Here is an 18,191-nt window from a genome sequence, read left to right on the forward strand (position 1 = left end):
TTGTGGGGTTTAACAGCCCTCTCCCCACACACACACGTTTGCTGGCCAGTAGATCGGCTAAGCTAAGGTGGGGGCTCATTCGGGGGAAGTGAAAGGAAACTCCTCGCCCCTGCCCGGTGCACGCAGGAGAGACAGTGACTTTGCTTTTCCATTGCTTGCAGGGGAGCGGGCGGGGAGGGGGGGTGTCTGTTCTGCGGGGGAGGGGGAGAAAAACCTTCTGGAAACTTCCATGGCTGTAGACAGGAAAACAGCCAGACTCAGAGCTGCGCTGACTTGGCACCAGTTCAGCTGTGAGTTCACAGGGGCCCTGCGGATTAGGTGGGAGGGCTGCACCGCTCTGGCCCATGCCAGGGAGCAGGGGGAAGGGGGGATCTGGCGCGGTCTCCAGGCAGGGGTGGCTCGTCGGGCAGAGCCCCCAGCGCACGGGCGCGTGTCCTGGGACCAGGCTGTGTTGTCGTTGTGTTCTGGGGGCTGGGAGCCCCTCGAAGGCCGGCCCCAGGGAGGGCGAGGCGCAGGGTTCTGTTACAGTCGTGGGCCGGGTGCCCTTTGCGGGAGGTGGCCCCCGGCTCCTGAGCATCAGAAACAGCCAGAGGGACGGAAAGAATCCGCACAGGGAACCTGAGACGCAGCGAGGGCTGGTGGCGAGAATCCAAGAGGCAGGAGAGCTGAGCGCTTTCCTCAGCTCTGCTACTGAGACTTGTAATAAACCTTGAGCAGCTCACTTAGCTCCCAGCCAGGTCGGTTACCCTGGCCTGGATTCTGGGGCTGATGAAGAGAGCAGAGCCGGGGTGCAGCACTGGAGGAAGCCAGGGCCTGGGTTGCTCATGGGCTGCCCTTCCAAGGGGTGCTGCAGCCGCTGCCGGGAGGTGTGACTGCAGCAGGCGGGCAAGCTTGGGGAACCACTGAGGTGAAGCCATGCAGGCAGGGGCCACTCCGGCATGTACCCTGGGCCCCAGGACAGTGAGGCTAGCCCCTGCCACCCCCGCGACTGACCACGTCTTCGAGCAGCTGTTCGTGGAGGTCACTAGCAGCACAGCCAGCTCAGGCAGGTCTCTATGTGCTGCAATCCCAGCTCTGGGCCGGCAGTGCCTCTCTCCACCTCCAGGAGGCAGCACGGCACTGTGGTCCCATCCCCGAGACATGCTGAGGATGCCTGTTGTGAACCTGCTGGCATCAGGAGGCAGGCTGGGGTCCCGCGCCGTGAAATGGGGTGCACGCTGCACTCCCCCCACTGATGCATTCTGAGCTCTCCGGATGAAGCTCCTGCATCGGCCTGGCTTTGCACCAGCAAAGCGCCAGGGGAATCAGCGACACCAAACCAGCCCTGCTGCCTCGGGCCCCAGGACACCAGTCATGTTCAGTGTCCCCAGATTAAACACAACAGCCGCTTCCACCGGGTTCCTGCCCTTCCCCACGCGTTGGTGAACGGCCCTGCGCCACGCCCTCGGCACTGGGGACAGGCTGCAGACAGGCCTGGCTTCCCTCTCGGCGCTCCCTTCGCTCCATCTCGTTCTGTCCCGGTGCCGCCGAGTGGGGGAGGGTTCCCCCCTGCATCTGCCCGCTTTCCTCGGAGGCCACCAGGCCGGGCCTGTCCTTCCCCAGGGCCTCTCTGAGGCTCGCACACTTGGCTGCGCTACAAAGGAATTCAGAATGAAAACAAACCAGAGTCGCACCCGATTCTCTTCCTCTAGAGTCATCTCCTCTGCCCTGCTGGGCCCTGCACTGCTCCCCAAATCCCCCTCCACTCCACCCTGCTCCCTGTGGCGGGAAGTGCACCGCAGACCCGTGAGTCAGTGGAGCTGCTCCCTTGCCCTGGGGAGGGTCTGGCCCCATGACTGTGAGCTGTTGCCATCAGAAATGTTGACTCGGGGCAGTGAGGTTATGGAAAACTCGACCCATGTCAGACAAACAAGCCCCACCCCGTCCGGCTCTCCCTGGCTGCCTCCGGCTTGGCACACGTCTGCCGCCCCAGGACTGACTGCTGAGATGTCACTAGAGAACCCTGGGTGGAGGGAGCCCCGGCAGCCCTGGTTTGCTGGGCTCCCCAGACAGATCCTCTTTCCCTGCTCCCCCTTGGGGCTTTGCTTCCCTTGTGCTCACTCGCTCCCTGCCCCCTCTGTGGATCAGTGGGCCTGGACCCACTCCTCACCCTCGCCAATGGCCCCCAGCCGAGGCGCTGGAGCTCAACTCCGCCCAAGGGCGCACTGACTGTGCTGCTGGTTCCCCAGTCCAACATGCCCGAGGCCCTTGGCCGGATGCTGGATCTGGGCATCCGCCATCATACCAGGCTCAGTGAGTCAAACCAGCTAATTCCCAGAGCAACCAGCAGGAGGCAGCGTGGTGGGGAGTGCCCCGTGACACATGCCCAGGGGCAGCGCTGGCGTGCATAGTGCCATCCCAGGTGCAGGGGGATGCAGGCTCAGCTCTCAGAGCGAAGGCAAAGTTTGAGGTCTCCCCTCATTCCAGCACATGTCCCACGGGTCACCAGGTGTTTGTGCCCTTCTAGCTGAGGATCTCGGAGCACTTTCCAAACTAAGCCTCCTATTTCCTGGGCTCAACGGGAAGGGGAGGCGGGAAGAGGTAAGTGATGTGGCTGAGTCAGGAACAGGATCCAGCTGTGAGCCGTGGCCAGCAGTGACCCTTGCACCCCGAGCCGACTGCTGGGGGAAGGGGTATCTCGCCAAGCCGCACAGCGTCAGTGCAGAGCTATGCCAGACAGGAGCTGGGAGCAAGAGGCACATGGGAAGGGCTTGTTTTCAGGTGAGAGGCCCAGAGAGACGGGCACGAAAAGGAGCAACTCACAGCCTGAGAAACCCGCTAGACCAAGCAGAGCGGGCGATTATTGAGCCTTGTGTATTCCCGAGCCAAAGGGGGGAAATTAAACCCGAATTTCTCAGCATTGCCCTGCACAGGCCAGGAGCCTGCAGAGGAAACTCATGAACACTGGGGTCCCGGGATCAGATTGCACTGGAGTCTCCCCGTGTTTCTTTGTCCCCGGCGTCCTCTTCCAGACACAGCCCTCTGACAGCGCCCATGCCAAGTCTGAGCCCCCCTTCCGGGGGTTGGGGGTCATCCTGCTTGCACTCCAGGGCTATGTCTACACTGGCAGGGTCTTGCACAAGAACACGTCCATATGCTTTTGTGCAAGAGCATCCATGGCAGTGAATCATGGAACCACAGATCTAGAAGAGACCTCAGAAGGTCAAGTCCAGCCCCCTGCCCAAGGCAGGACCAACCTGAACTAAATCAACCCAGCCAGGGCTTTGTCAAGCCGAGACGTAAAAATCTCTATGCCCCCTCATCATGTGCTCCAGCCCCCTAACCATTTTGTTTGCCCTCCGCTGGACCCTCTCCAATACATCACATCCTTTTTGTAGTGGGGGGGGGGGGGGGCAGAACTGGATACAATACTCCAGATGTGGCCTCACCAAAGCCGAATAAAGGGGAATAATCACTTCTCTGGATCTGCTGGCAACGCTCCTCCTAATGCACCCTAATATGCCATCAGCCTTCTTGGCTACAAGGGCGCCCTGCTGACTCATCTCCAGCTTCTTATCCACTGTAATCCCCAGGCCCTTTTCTGCAGAACTGCTACTTAACTGATTGGTCCCCAGCCTGTACCAATGCTTGGGATTCTTCCGTCCCAAGGGCAGGACTCTGCACTTGTCCTTGTTGAACCTCATCAGATTTCTTGTGGCCCAATCCTCCAATTTGTCTAAGTCACTCTGGACCCTGTCCCTGCCCTCCAGCGTATCTACCAGTGTGGATGCTCTCTTGCGCAAGAAAGCTCTGGTGGCCATTTTAGCCATAGGGCTCTCTTACACAAGAAACCCCTGCCATGCGTCCACATTGCCCTCTTGCACAAGCACGCTTACACTTGTTGAAAAGAGCATAGCTTTTGTGCAAGAAGCCCTCTTCCCACACCGCACCGTAAATATTCTTGTGCAAGAGCAGGCAGGCCACGTGGACGCTCTGTGCAAGAACCCACCAGCATAGACATAGCCCAGGGTCCAGCCCTCCCCAGGGTACCCTGGTCTCCTCGGAGGGAGAACCCAGGTCCCCTGTCCCCACCTTGCAGCAGGGACCCACTGCCAGTCTTCATCCAGCCCCTGCCTCAGGGGCAAACTGCCGTCTGAAATGGCCACTCAGCCCTGGCTAAGGGTGTGTGGACCGGCTGCCTCTCAGCCCCACTAGCGTCAGGCCTTGCCTCAGGCCCTGCAGCCTGGGAGCCTGGCTGACCAGAGCTTCCCCAGCCCTGCCTGCCTTCCCCAGCCCTGCTCTACTGCCAGGAAGCCTCCTGCTCCCCTGGCAGTCAGGTCCCTCCTGCTCTCTGCCCAGAACACCAGCTAATTCTCCCGCCCGGCCAGGAGCCCTTCTTTATAGCCCCCAGCTGGGCCCTCGTTAGCAGAGCTGCCCCGGCTGGGGCTTCTCGCGCAGCCTTTGCTCAGGGCTGGGGTTTTGCCCTTAAAGGGCCAGTGCAGGGCAAACACCCTGTCACAGCACGTCTGCACTGCCTGGCACTGCCCTGGGCATCTGCACTGCCTGGCACTGCCCTGGGCATCTGCACCGCCTGGCACTGCCCTAGGCATCTGCACCGCCTGGCACTGCCCCTGGCCGCCTGCACTGCCTGGCACTGCCCCTGGGCGTCTGCACCGCCTGGCACTGCCCTGGGCGTCTGCACCGCCTGGCACTGATCCTGGGCGTCTGCACTGCCTGGCACTGCCCTGGGCGTCTGCACTGCCTGGCACTGATCCTGGGCGTCTGCACTGCCTGGCACTGCCCCTGGGCACCTGCACTGCCTGGCACTGCCCTGGGCGTCTGCACTGCCTGGCACTGATCCTGGGCGTCTGCACTGCCTGGCACTGCCCTGGGCGTCTGCACCGCCTGGCACTGCCCCTGGGCGTCTGCACTGCCTGGCACTGATCCTGGGCGTCTGCACCGCCTGGCACTGCTCCTGGGCGTCTGCACTGCCTGGCACTGCCCTGGGCATCTGCACCGCCTGGCACTGCCCCTGGGCGTCTGCACTGCCTGGCACTGATCCTGGGCGTCTGCACCGCCTGGCACTGATCCTGGGCGCCTGCACCGCCTGGCACTGCCCCTGGGCGCCTGCACCGCCTGGCACTGCCCCTGGGCGTCTGCACTGCCTGGCACAGCCCTGGGCGCCTGCACCGCCTGGCACTGCCCCTGGGCGCCTGCACCGCCTGGCACTGCCCCTGGGCGTCTGCACTGCCTGGCACAGCCCTGGGCGCCTGCACTGCCTGGCACTGCCCCTGGGCGCCTGCACCGCCTGGCACTGCCCTGGGCGTCTGCACCGCCTGGCACTGACCCTGGGCGCCTGCACCGCCTGGCACTGCCCCTGGGCGCCTGCACCGCCTGGCACTGCCCTGGGCGTCTGCACCGCCTGGCACTGCCCCTGGGCGCCTGCACCGCCTGGCACTGCCCCTGGGCGCCTGCACCGCCTGGCACTGCCCCTGGGCGCCTGCACCGCCTGGCACTGCCCCTGGGCGCCTGCACCGCCTGGCACTGCCCCTGGGCGCCTGCACCGCCTGGCACTGCTCCGGGCCCATTGAACACAGACATGGAGCGGGGGCTGGTGGGAAGCTGAGCGTGGAGACAGTGTGGCCAGTGTCTGGCCTGGACCCTCTTCTGTCATCAGGATGATGGAGCCTGGCTACTCCCCCGTCGGAGCCGGGCTGGCGAGGGGCCAGCTCTGGCTGGAGCAGAGGGGGAGGAAGGAGATAAATGGGCCCAAGAAGAATCCGCATCCCTGTGAGTGGCAGCTCGAGATAGAGCAGAGATTAGCCCCCCCCTTCGCCCCCCGCCCCCCGCTCCTCCCTCCTCCCTCGGCGGCTGGCCCTCGTCTGACCCCAGCCAGTTAGATCAAAGTGGGGAACCGGCGCTGGCCGGGGCCGTCTCCCTGCGCAGGGCCCTGCTGATGGACAGACGAGGCTAAATAGCCCAGTGATGACACATGCTGCAGGCGCGGGCGCTGGGGGCAGCCAGGTGGGGCAGCCCTGCTGGCTCGCGGCCACTCCAGAGACTCTGCACCATCCCCTGCTGCGGGCTGCCCCCCCTGCAGGGGCAGGCCCAGGGTGCACAGTGCCTGGGGGTTACACCATGGACAGAGGATGCAATCCCAGCCAGGGAGCCTGGGGACCCTTTCAGAGCAGCTGATGCATCTTGCAGGATGCCGGTCCTGGCCTCTTCCAGAGCCTCTCGCTGGCAGAGGGCCGCTCCTCAGCCACTTGGTAAATCAAATACCCCACTCGGCTTTGCAGGTGGCTTCTCCCTGGTGTGGGGCCTGCGCGGGGTTCATGCAACGCCTCATTTACAACAACCCCAGCTGGGCGCCTGGGGAGCGGGCAGGGCCTGGAACGGGCTCTCTGGGGTCTCACCAGCCAAGCAATGGAACAGCCCCGGGGATTCCACTGGTGCAAGGACGAGCCGGCCCAGGGGAGCCCCGGCAGCTGAGCCAAGGCGGAATGTTTCCTTAAAGGCCCCTGGTTTTAATGAATTTTGAATTCCTCTGCTAATTAAGAGATTGACGAGGAAATGCCCAGAAAATTCAGTCAACTCCCAGCCTAGGTCTGCTCCATGCCAATGGGAGAGGTTGAATCCCCGCTTCCCGTGCAAACAGAACCCTATGGGAGGGGGTGGGGACTGGACTGGAACGGGGAAGTGCCCCAATGGAGCCTGCCCATCCCTGTAGCCCGGAGCTCAGTGCGGAGAGGGCAGCGCTCTCCGGGCGCCGGCACTTGTACCTCGGCAGCACGCCCAGGACGGAGCTCTGGAACGCGCCAGGCTCTGCCTATTCCCGCCACAGTTCCTGCTCCTGGGACAGAGCGAACCTGCCGCAGGGGGCTTTGAGCTTTGATGCCAGCCCTGCCACTCACTGGCCTTGGGAACGGAAGGCGCTCACGCGAGAAGGGCACCAGCCTCACGCTCAGAGCTGGAGCCCAGATCGCGGTTTGGACTTTCAGGGAGAGCCCGACACAAATGCAGGGGCGCTGGGCTGAGGTTTCCCAGAGCAGGGCCAGGCCTGCCGTGAACAGAAAAGGGACCTGTTGCTGCCTGTGGACTAGAGACAGACGCTGAGGTTCTCACCGGCTCCCCGATGAACACGGCCTGCTCCGGTGTCATCTCGCACGGCATCTCCCTCAGTCTGGGACGGAGACCCCACAACGTTCATCGCCAGCAGTCAGACATTCCCAGGGCAGACGGACGCCTGGGACTGTCCAGTCTGATCCCCCTCCCGCCAGAGCCTGCCCCCAACGAAGCCCTGGAGCAGAGCTTCTCAAAAACCAGCCTGTCTTCACTTAGACAGTGTCCGTGATGGAGAATCCTGCACCGCCGCGCCACAGAGACCGATTGACCCTTCCCGGAGCCTTCCCTTTGCTGAGCCAAACCGCCTGACCTCCATGAGCAGCAGGGTCTGACCTTCCACCACTCCGTGGCTCTTTCCAGGGCCCTCCAATTGCCCCACTTCCGTCTCGAATTGTGGGCACCGGAACTGGGCACAGGATTCCGGCCGGGGCACTTGGCCAGCGCTCCTGGCACAGGATGGGCCCTGCCCAGCCAACACCGGCTACTCCAGGAGTGTATCCTCCCAGAATGCCGAGCGAGGCCAGCTGACACACTCCAGGCATAAGGTGAATAATCTCACAGTCCCGGCCTCCATCCTGCAGTCAGAGCTGTGCAGCTAAGCCCCACACCTGTGCCCCCTCCACACACACACACTGGCTGTGTAGGTTTGGCTGCAAGAGTGAGGCTTTGATGCAGAGAGGGCTGTTGGAGGTAGGGCTAGGGCAGGCAAGCCCCCAACCCCACCTCCAGCCTCGCACCTTCTGCTTAGACAATGCCTGCTTAAGTATGCACCTGCCCCAGCCTCCCCACCCCAGAGCACAGGGAGGGCGGGCACTTGGGGTAGCAACACCCCGACCCCGAATGCCTACAGCAGGGGTTCTGGCAGTGGAGTGTGGTGGGGCCAGGCAACGCCTTCCCCTGCCTATGAGACCCGCTGCCCGTGCTCTGATGTGACTTGAAGAAATATCTACCAAAGAAACAGGAGGGGCTCATAGTCCCACTCCCCGATTTATCCAGCTGGCCTCAACATGGCCGCAGACCAGAGAGAGCAGGATTGACGAGGGGCCGCATCTCCCCGCTAGCGGGAAATCCCCATCCCAGGGTCTCAGGGGTAAACACGAGACTGTGCTGGAAGGGCTGGGGGCTTCCGAAGTTACCACCCTGGCTCGAGGGAGCCGTGTTAGTCGGTAGCGTTGAAACAGGGCGCAGGCCTGTGGCCCCTCGGAGACTAGCAAACAGATGCAGGGTCATGAGCGTTCGTGGGCAAACCCCTCTTCATCAGATGAGCTGGAGCCTGGATCAAGTTTGAATTTGGATCACGTTCGCCATCTACTGGTGACAAAGAGCCAGCCAACCCCCCGCTACCCGTCGACTGAATCTCTCCTGCCGTCTGCCGCTGGGTGATGACCGAAAGCCACATGAAAGCTCTAGAAATAATATTTAGGGCTGTGACCACAGTCCTGCCCTCGAGCCAGAACACTGAGGTCAGCTGGGCTCCCCTTGCGCAGGAGATACCGAAAACCCTCTTGGCATTATCGCCAGGAAAAACGCCTTCCAGAAAGCTTGCACCTGGAAATCCAGGCATTGCGCTGCCCAGGGCTGCCTGATCGTCTCAGGGGAGCAGCCTGTCCTTCCATTCCTCCTCTGGAATGACGTGTTCCTGCTTCGCTCCCGGATCGAGTGTCCTTACAGCTCCCGTTACCCGGGGAGCAATCTCCAGAGCACGCCGAGTGGGCGCAAGGCAGAAGGGCTTTGTCAACAGCCTGACACGGGAGCTTTCAAACCGGTTTTTACAAACACCAACGCTTTGAAACTCAGGCTCCTCGCGATGCTCCTAGTGGGGCCTCTGGACAGAGAGCCCGCCCCTGCTTCACACAGCACACTCTCCCCTCACTTCTGCAAAGTCCTCTCAGACCAGCTCCCGGTAGCCAGCACAGGCTCGTCCCTACCGTCCTCAGCAAGCTTTGGTCCTCTAGCGGAAGTCAGGGTGGGAAACCTAAGGCCTGGGGGCTGGATGCAGCCCCCAGCCTGCCTGGATCCGGCCCCTGAGGCTGGGGTCTCCCCCCAGCATTGGGGAGCACACACTGGTGCGGGGGGAGTTTTTTTGTTTCTCACTTATGTGCAGCCCCCGACTGATTTTTCTGTGGGATGCAGCCCCCGACCCAAGAAAGGCTCCCCAGCCCTGCTTTCCGTGTTGCAAGTAGCACTAGTCACACTGTGCACTGTGAGTAAGATGTAGAACAGGCCGGCAGGGTCTGTCAGAAACACCCCAGCCTGTTAGCTGCTGCTGATGCTGCTGAACGAGTAGAATCCACTTGCCACGAATTCCCCACAGCAGGTGGCCCGTCCCTCAGGATATGGGAGGGGCTCCCTGGCGGCTGAGGACCTAGGGTGTTGGCTGAGCAGGCCTGAGGGAGGCGCCCTGAAGGCAGCACAACCCAGGGAGATGGCTTAGACAGCTCTTGATTGTTCTGTCCTCAGTATTTGCCATTTATAGCCGAGATGAATAATTTCCAGGTTACAGTGGCTCATAGGTTATTCATTTCCCTCTTTCCTGGGTTAGTGTTCTCACCTTTCCCCCACCTGGCCATGAGGAGTAACGGTCATTCGAATTAGGAGCTTTAATTCGAACTACCTAGGCCGTGCCGCGTGTAGCCGCGGGCAGGGAGTTCGAACTACGGGGCATTTAAAAATGGCGGCGCCCGGGAACATGCAAATAAAGCCCGGGATATTTAAATCTCAGGCTTCATTTGCAAGTTCGAATGCCTGCAGTAGCCACCCTAGTTCGAACTAGGACGGCAGTGTAGACAGACCCTCAGGACTTTGGGGTCAAGGTCTCACCACCCCTGGCCAGGATTCTGTGATTGCTGTAGACGTCTTGTGGCTCATTTTCAGCTGCTCATAAGAACATAAGAACATAAGTTTGTCTGGCGCCCAGTTCACACTCAGGTTACATCTGGACTACAAAGGTAAGTCGGAAAAAGACACGCAAATTGTGAACTGCAAATGCGTATCTTTTCCCGCTTTTCTGTCAAAAGAGGCTTTTCTGAAATTTGGTGCATACACACAGTGCCAAATTTTGAAAAAACCTGCTCTCTCGACACATCCCTTCTTCCCCACAGAACGAGGCTCACAGGGATGGCGAAAGAACGCATCCGCTTTTTCGATTTTTTTTTGAAAAAGTGGACGTGTTTCTTGGTGTGGCATTGCTTTTCCGGGGTACTGCCAGCCCAGACATAGCTTCAGAGATGTCCAAGGTGCCACTATCCTCCCAGTCAGCCCCTAGGTCTAACTAGGTCAAGTTCCAGTGAAGAAGTGCCAGGCTCTAGTCCAGCAGCTTCTTTTATATCAGCCTGCTGGGCCCTGATTGGCTGCAGCAGCAGCAGCCACTCTAGTCTGCTTGGAGGACCTATTTTCTGCTCTTCTGCACCCCGTGGCAAGGCCTCAGCATTCAGCCGGGGGTGTCGGGCCTAGCCCACCCCATCACAGCCCTGCTTAACAGGCCCTTCCAAAGACTCAGAGCAGAAGTTTCTCCCCTTTCCCCTCACCCCACCCCGAGCAGATCACTGCATCCAAGGCTCCCAGGTGAACCTGAGACATTGCCTCGAAGGGACAGACGTGTCTGGGCATCATGACACAGAGCCAAGAGCCACAGCCCTGAGTTCTGCCCGGCCCGCGCTCAGCTCCGCTGCCTGCACCAGGAGACAGAGCGCGGGGCTCCGGATCTACCTGCCTGAACCCCCCACAGCGGGGGGGTGCGGGCTGCAAGGGTGACAGCTGCTGGCAGCAGGGACAGCGCCAGACTGGACGGAGCCGATTGGTTCAGGGGCAGAGGCTGCAGCCTGGCACATCCCAGGGTCACTCTGGGCCCAGTGCGGACGTGCAAATCGAACAGGGAGTGGAGCCAACGCAGATGAAGCTGATGGGTCCTTCCTGTTTGCTTGCCAGTCCCAGCCACACAAGGTTGTCACGTCGCACGGTACATGCCCAGCACATCCCCAGCTGCCCACCATCCTCCCCCCAGGCAGCGCCCGGACAGCACTGCCCCACGCCCCACGCGAACCCGAACGCTCTGCCAGCGCGGCCGCAGCACTGACCCCCAGGGCATGGGCATGGCTTAGGGAGTGGTGGTGGAAGGGACAGAGGAGCCATTCCAGCCTCCAGGGGCAGACCAGCTTGTGCTGAAGGCTGCACGCCTGCATCCGGCATTACTGCCTTTCCCCCGAAAATATCCCGTGTGCTTCTTATAAGCATAACACACACACAGACACACATGCACAGACACAAAGATGCGCAGACACACACACATGCCCACAGACACACATACAGACACACACTCACAGACACACACGTGCACAGACACACACCCATGCCCATAGACATGCACACAGACATACAAATACAAACACATACAGACACAGACGTATGCAGACACAGATGCACACTAAGGCTACGTCTAGACTGGCCGGTTTTCCGGAAAATCAGCCGCTTTTCCGGAAAAACTTGCCAGGTGTCTACACTGGCCACTTGAATTTCTGCAAAAGCGCTTACGATCTCATGTAAGATTGTCAGTGTTCTTGCGGAAATACTATGCTGCTCCCGTTTAGGCAAAAGTCTTTTTCCGAAAAACTTTTGCGCAAAAGGGCCAGTGTAGACAGCAGAGATTTGTTTTCCGCAAAAAAGCCGCAATCGCAAAAATGGCGATCGGGGCTTTTTTGCGGAAAAGCGCGTCTAGATTGGCACGGACGCTTTTCCGCAAAAAGTGCTTTTGCAGAAAAGCGTCCTGCCAATCTAGATGCGCTTTTCCGAAAATGCTTTTAATGGAATTTTTTTCCGTTAAAAGCATTTCCAGAAAATCATGCCAGTCTAGACGTAGCCATACAGACACAAGCACACAGACACACACACACACAGACACACAAATACAAACCATACACACACACAGACACACGCACAGATGCACACATACACTCCCAGACACACAGACGCGCGCACACACACATGCCCACAGACACACATACAGACACACACTCACAGACACACATGCGCACAGACACACACATGCAAACATACAGACACAGATGCACAGACGCACACATACAGATGCCCGCAGACACAGATGCACACATTCAGACACACACACAGAGAAACATGCACACAGACACAAATACAAACACACACAGACACACACACACACACAAACAGTCACAGACACACACACACAGGCCAAGGGAGAGCTGTGCAGTAACCCTTATCAATAAACTAGGTAAATACAACTTAGATGGGGCTACTATAAGGTGGGTGCATAACTGGCTGGATAACCGTACTCGGAGAGTAGTTATTAATGGTTCACAATCCTGCTGGAAAGGTATAACAAGTGGGGTTCCGCAGGGGTCTGTATTGGGACCGGCTCTGTTCAATATCTTCATCAACGATTTAGATATTGGTATAGAAAGTATGCTTATTAAGTTTGTAGAAGATACCAAGCTGGGAGGGGTTGCGACTGCTCTGGAGGATAGGGTCATAATTCAAAATGACCTGGACAAATTGGAGAAATGAGGTAAATAGGATGAAGCAGAACAGGGCTGGCAAGCAGGATGAGGTAAATAGGATGAAGTTTAATAAAGACAAATGCAAAGTGCTCCACTTAGGAAGGAACAATCAGTTTCACACATACAGAATGGGAAGCGACTGTCTAGGAAGGAGTACGGCAGAAAGGGATCTAGGGGTTATAGTGGACCACAAGCTGAATATGAGTCAGCAGTGTGATGCTGTTGCAAAGAAAGCAAACATGATTCTGGGATGCATTAACAGGTGTGTTGTAAGCAAGACACGAGAAGTCATTCTTCCACTCTACTCTACGCTGGTTAGGCCTCAGTTGGAGTATTGTGTCCAGTTCTGGGCACCGCATTTCAAGAAAGATGTGGAGACATTGGAGAGGGTCCAGAGAAGAGCAACGAGAATGATTAAAGGTCTAGAGAACATGACCTATGAGGGAAGGCTGAAGGAATTGGGTTTGTTTAGTTTAGAAAAGAGAAGACTGATGGGGGACATGGTAGCAGTTTTCAGGTATCTAAAAGGGTGTCATAAGGAGGGGGGAGAAAACTTGTTCATCTTGGCCTCTGAGGATAGGAGAAGAAGCAATGGGCTTAAACTGCAGCAGGAAGGTTTAGGTTGGACATTAGGAAAAAGTTTCTACCTGTCAGGGTGGTTAAACACTGGAATAAATTGCCCAGGGAGGTTGTGGAATCCCCATCTCTGGAGATATTTACGAGCAGGTTAGATCAATGTCTATCAGGGATGGTCTAGACAGTATTTGGTCCTGCCATGGGGGCAGGGGACTGGACTCGTTGACTCTCGAGGTCCCTGCCAGTCCTAGTGTTCTATGATTCTATGATAACCCAGGAACAGGCCTTGTCCCTCCAGCCGGGGCATTTTGATGTTTCCTCCGCAGTTGTGCCTTTGGCAAAATGCCCCTGCGGGGGAGGCAGGGCAGGGAAGTCGCCTGTGCAGGGAACGTTTTGCTCCGGGATGCGCTGTGCTGGTCAGATTGTAATTAGTAACTGCCCCAGCCCCGGGGTATAAATCCAGCTCCCGCCTACCCTGGCAGCCAGTGCCCGAGGTTTGCAGCCGCTGCCCTGCCCCTCCCTGGCCTGACACGACCTCCCAGCCTCCCCCGTCGGCGCGGCAGAGAGAAAGCGGAAGATGAACCAGATCCTGGCGCTGGGTTTGCCAGCCCTGTTCTGCTTGGCATTTGGTAAGTCCTGAACCAAAACTGACAGGGAGATTTCCACCCGTGATGGGGAAGTTCTGAAGCTGCTGCCAGACTGCCAGGCCGGTCAGCTGAGGGCAAGCCCGGGTCGTTTGCGACAGCGTGTGGCGGCTCCCCCCACTCGATGCTACATGAAATTGACTTGTGGATGCAAATATCCATAACTCAAAGATGCTTTGTACAAAATACCCCATGAACCCGCCAATTGAAATGTCCCAGTCGGCTGGATCTGTACATCCTACTTCGGTGCATGTATCACTTTTGTATGTAAAATTAGAAATATGGGGGATGGGATGGTTTGTGGCTTTAAATGTGCAAAGCAAAGGCATCAAGGGTGTTTTCCTCAATGTCTGGGTGATCACTTGTAAACAGCCTCCTATGTCCTTTGAGTCTAGCAGTGGTTGGTCTGCGGAAGTCATGTTACCCCCCTAACTGGTCGGGTCTCACCAGGTAATTTTCCATGGAAGGATGGAATGTAGAAACAAAGAATTCCCACCCAAAAGGAAGTCTATTTAGGATGCAAAGTTTTCAGGCTCTTTGTCTTTGGCTGGCATGTGACTCCCAAGAGAATGAACCAGAGACCTCAGGGGGGAAAGATCTTCCCTGGCTTCTTCAGATATGGGCTGTGCCCACGCAAGCTCCTGATCCCTTCTCCACGTTTGGTTAGTCTATAAAGTGCTACCAGCCCATTGGCTGTTTGTTAAGTTTCTCCTGCACAGACTCACTTGGCTCCCCCTGAAGTTTAGGGTGAGTTTGCTATAAGCTTCAGGGTGTTCGAACTAGCTATGCATTTTCTATTTTCAGTTTTTAATTCACTTTGCTCTGCCTGTTTTCACTTGCAACCACTTAAAACCTACTGCTTATATGGAATAAAATCACTTTTATCCACTATCGCACCCATTGTAAATAACAGTTACCTGGGGGAGCTATCGGTGTGAGCATCCTCCTTTCAGTGTGACGGGGGACTGCCTGACTGGGCGTCAGGGCCGGCTCGAGCCATTTCTGCACCCCGGGCCCCACCCCCCCAGCGCGCTGCGCACCTTACAGCTGCCATCAGGCGCCCACCATAGGAGCCATCCATAGGTGCCCAGCTAGCCCCCCCTTAATCTGTCCCTGCTGGGCTTTCAACGTGTGAGATTCATACGGGGAAGGATGGATTAATTTGGGGTTGTGAATCCATTGGGGGGCTGGTTTCCTGGATGCTGTGCCTGGAGCTGCATCCTCCCAGAGCTGGGGTGGTTTGGTGTCTGCGTTGCCCTTTGGGAAGGGAGAGGGGGCGTCATCTCAGCTCTGTGCCTTCGCTGGGCGAGACCGAGAGATCTGGCCCAGCAGGACGGGCTGGAAGCAGCCCCAAGGGGTCTTGTGACCACCCTTATCACACAGTGATTCCGTTACAACCAGGTGCTTGGCTAAATGGCAGCTTGTGCTCTGTGGAGGGACGACCCCCAAAGCCAGGCTGACCTAGTGGGGACCTGAAATGAGCATGGATGGAACATCAGGGTCAGGGGGAGGGGAGACTGGCTGGTTCCAGGCGCTGAGAAGCTGGTTTGAAATCTGGGCTGGGTCTGGCTGCTTGATTCCTATTTTCCCTTCTCTCTCCTCTCCCCCAGTTGGCTCTCTGCACTGCCATGGCTGTTTCATGGTCTTACAGGACGGGAGCTGCATGCTGGGCAAGCACACCTGCACAACCGCTCCGGGGGAATCCTGCTTCACCCGCAAAATCACCGTAGGTGAGTGGGAACTGCTTGCTCCAGAGTGACCCCTAGTGGGGAGCCGGGTCAAGCCCCCCAGGGCAGCATCTCCATGGGTAGTGCCATAGCGAATAAGAAAAAGTTATTTACTTGTTCCCATAACATAAGAACTAGGGGCCACCAAATGAAATTCATGGGCAGCAAGTTTTAAGTAAACAAAAGGATGTTTTTCTTCACACAGCGCACAGTCAACCTGTGGAACTCCTTGCCAGAGGAGGTTGGGAAAACAAGGACTTTAACCGGGTTCAAAAAAGAGCTAGATACATTCATGGAGGTTAGGTCCATCAATGGCTATTAGCCAGGATGGGTAGGGATGGTGTCTCCAGCCTCTGTTTGTCTGGAAATGGGCGACAGGGGAGGGATCACGTGAGGATTCCCTGTTGTGATCCCTCCCTCTGGGGTCCTGGCATTGGCCACTGTCGGCTGACAGGGCACCCAGTCTGGCTGTTCTTACGAGCAATGCGAGGTGTGGCTGCAGCATGCGCAGTTACCCCCGCACCAGCCGGGACCCGCCAGCTGGAGGGACGCTAGCAGGAGGCTGGGGCAGCAGGGTGCCAGGCTGGTTAGTGTCTGGTGAGCGCACCCTGAGTCCGAGGGCTCACACGGCCTGTGTGGTCATTGGAGCCAGCTAGATCCCAGTGTCGGGCACTACGCCCCGGCCCGGCCAAAGGGTTTGCAGGGCCCAAGGCAGCGCGGCTCCGTCAGGGCAGCGAGTGAGCGGCCGGGCAGGCAGGGCCGGGAGCCGGGCAATGCAGGACCCTGAGTGTCCCACGGCCGGGCCTGACTACATGGCAGCAGTGCACACAGGGCCTGTAACACTGGCCGCCGGGAAGTGCCAGGGCTGGGGCTGTCCTGAGAACAGAGGGACGAGCAGAGGCAGGGGCGACAGCAGCGCAGGACAGAGGGGTGGGCTGCCCAGCTGGGGATTCCCCTGGCACAGCCCCTGGGAGGAGAAGCCAGTCCCTGGTGCCCAGCTCTGGTCTCGCTTTCCCTCTGCAGCAGGTGTTATCAACCGTGTGGAGCGGGGCTGCACGTCCGTCTGCGAGAACACGGACGTCCAGGAAGACTTCTACCAGGACAGCACCCAGTGCTGCAAAGACCAGGATTTCTGCAACGTCCACAACCCCTTCCCCAAATTCACCGATTATGCCTAGGGGGAGGAAATGAGCTCTACCCTCTGGCCCCGCCCCACTCCCTTGTGGCCCCGCCCTGCTTACCCCAGCCCCTCCCCCGACTGGCTGCCCTCCTCCCATCTTGCTGTCCCCAGCTGCGGTTTCAGAGTCACCACGGTGCATGAGACTATGAAAGGGGAGGGGCTTTCCCTAGACAGCGCTCTGTGCAGGGGGGGCACTTTGCCAGCTGGGAAAGCTACAATGCAGAGGGGCACTTTGCATGCCAACCAGTGGGACCCACTAAATTCTCCCTCCATTCTCCGGGCTTCCCTGTGCACTGGCCTCCAGCAATGCCCAGAGATGGGGCAAACTGGACCCAGCCCACAGCTCTCTGCTCTGACAGGCTGTAAGGGGGGTGCTACAGGCTCTCCCCCGCACCACTGGCTGGCAGAGCCCGTCTCCTGGCCGTGACCCAGCCTGGCTGAGGGGCAATCCCCAGGCTGCGCCGTTCCAGTCTGCCCCACACTCCGGGCTGTCTCGGAAACGCTGCTCCCTGCTGTGCCCCCGTGCGCCTGACTTGCTGTATTGCTGATGAAATGAGGCGCCCACATCCCTCACTGTCGGATTTTACTCCTTTGTTCAATAAACTGGCCCAGAGCTCCCAGGGCCTTTGGTTCTTCAGACCCAGGCAGGGGACAGTGCATTTTCAGACCCCACTTGGGACAGCCACTTCTATCACACACACCATCACATGGCCAAAGATGGCAGAGGCTCTGCTAGGACCCGTCTTCTCCCTCAGCTGCTTAAAGCAGAGTGCCTGGCCCTGCGGCATTAAATCCAAATCTAAATGTAACCCCTAGGCCCCATGCTGGCAGCAGAGAGCCAGGTGCAATGTTCTTGGGGTTCCTGATCCCAGCTTGATTCCCTGCCCAGCATTTAAATACCCCCCTCCACAGCATCCTTGATGGGCAATTCTTCCTCCTGCACTGGGAATGAAAACAAGCAGAACTTTATGTAGGGAGGGCAAAGGGGGGAGCAGACAATGGAGTGAGTGTGGGGAAATCAGTACTGACGTTAATACATTCTAGGAGGTCAGAGGGCCCAGCTGTTCCCTGAGAGCTGCCCTGCTCCGCAGACAGGGTGAGCCGGGCATGCTCAGTGTCTATTTCCCAGCAAGGCCAATTGCCTGTGGAGATTCCGACTAACGGCGCTTTAACCATCACCACTTGGAACTGCAATTGGCCCCTTTGCTTTCCGACAGGGCCCCCTGATCCGAGAGTCCCTGCCAACCTCCAGTTCCCAGGCAGCCCCAGGCTGCTCGTCTCCCATTCGGGCAGCAGGGGGCAGTAGCGCACACCCTTGGCGCTCAGGCTGCAGCCTACGGGGAGAGGAAGCCGCAGGATGCAGTTGGATGGCTCCAGGGTAAGCCAAGGATGCTTGGTGGATCTCCAGATTCGCTGACACAACGAGGCC

The 18,191-nt window shown here is 58.5% G+C and overlaps 1 protein-coding gene across 1 annotated transcript; it reads left to right on the forward strand.

Moving 5' to 3' along the window:
- Nucleotides 1-239: 239 nt before the first annotated feature.
- Nucleotides 240-17,219, forward strand: LOC106731973 (acrosomal protein SP-10). Its single transcript, XM_075909626.1, has 3 exons — nt 240-290; nt 15,466-15,585; nt 16,606-17,219. The coding sequence occupies exons 2-3, from the start codon at nt 15,495-15,497 to the stop codon at nt 16,758-16,760; spliced, it is 246 nt and encodes an 81-aa protein (XP_075765741.1). The 5' UTR covers nt 240-290; nt 15,466-15,494; the 3' UTR covers nt 16,761-17,219.
- Nucleotides 17,220-18,191: the final 972 nt, after the last annotated feature.

The sequence above is a fragment of the Pelodiscus sinensis genome, chromosome 26 (assembly GCF_049634645.1).
Source record: "Pelodiscus sinensis isolate JC-2024 chromosome 26, ASM4963464v1, whole genome shotgun sequence".
In the NCBI taxonomy this organism is placed as follows: domain Eukaryota; kingdom Metazoa; phylum Chordata; order Testudines; family Trionychidae; genus Pelodiscus; species Pelodiscus sinensis.

Bases quoted from the DNA above. Each gene is read 5' to 3' on its own strand.
- LOC106731973 (XM_075909626.1), top strand. From the start codon at position 15,495: ATGGTCTTACAGGACGGGAGCTGCATGCTGGGCAAGCACACCTGCACA. The intron at 15,586-16,605 runs GTGAGTGGGAAC...TTCCCTCTGCAG, and splicing joins CACCCGCAAAATCACCGTAG to CAGGTGTTATCAACCGTGTG.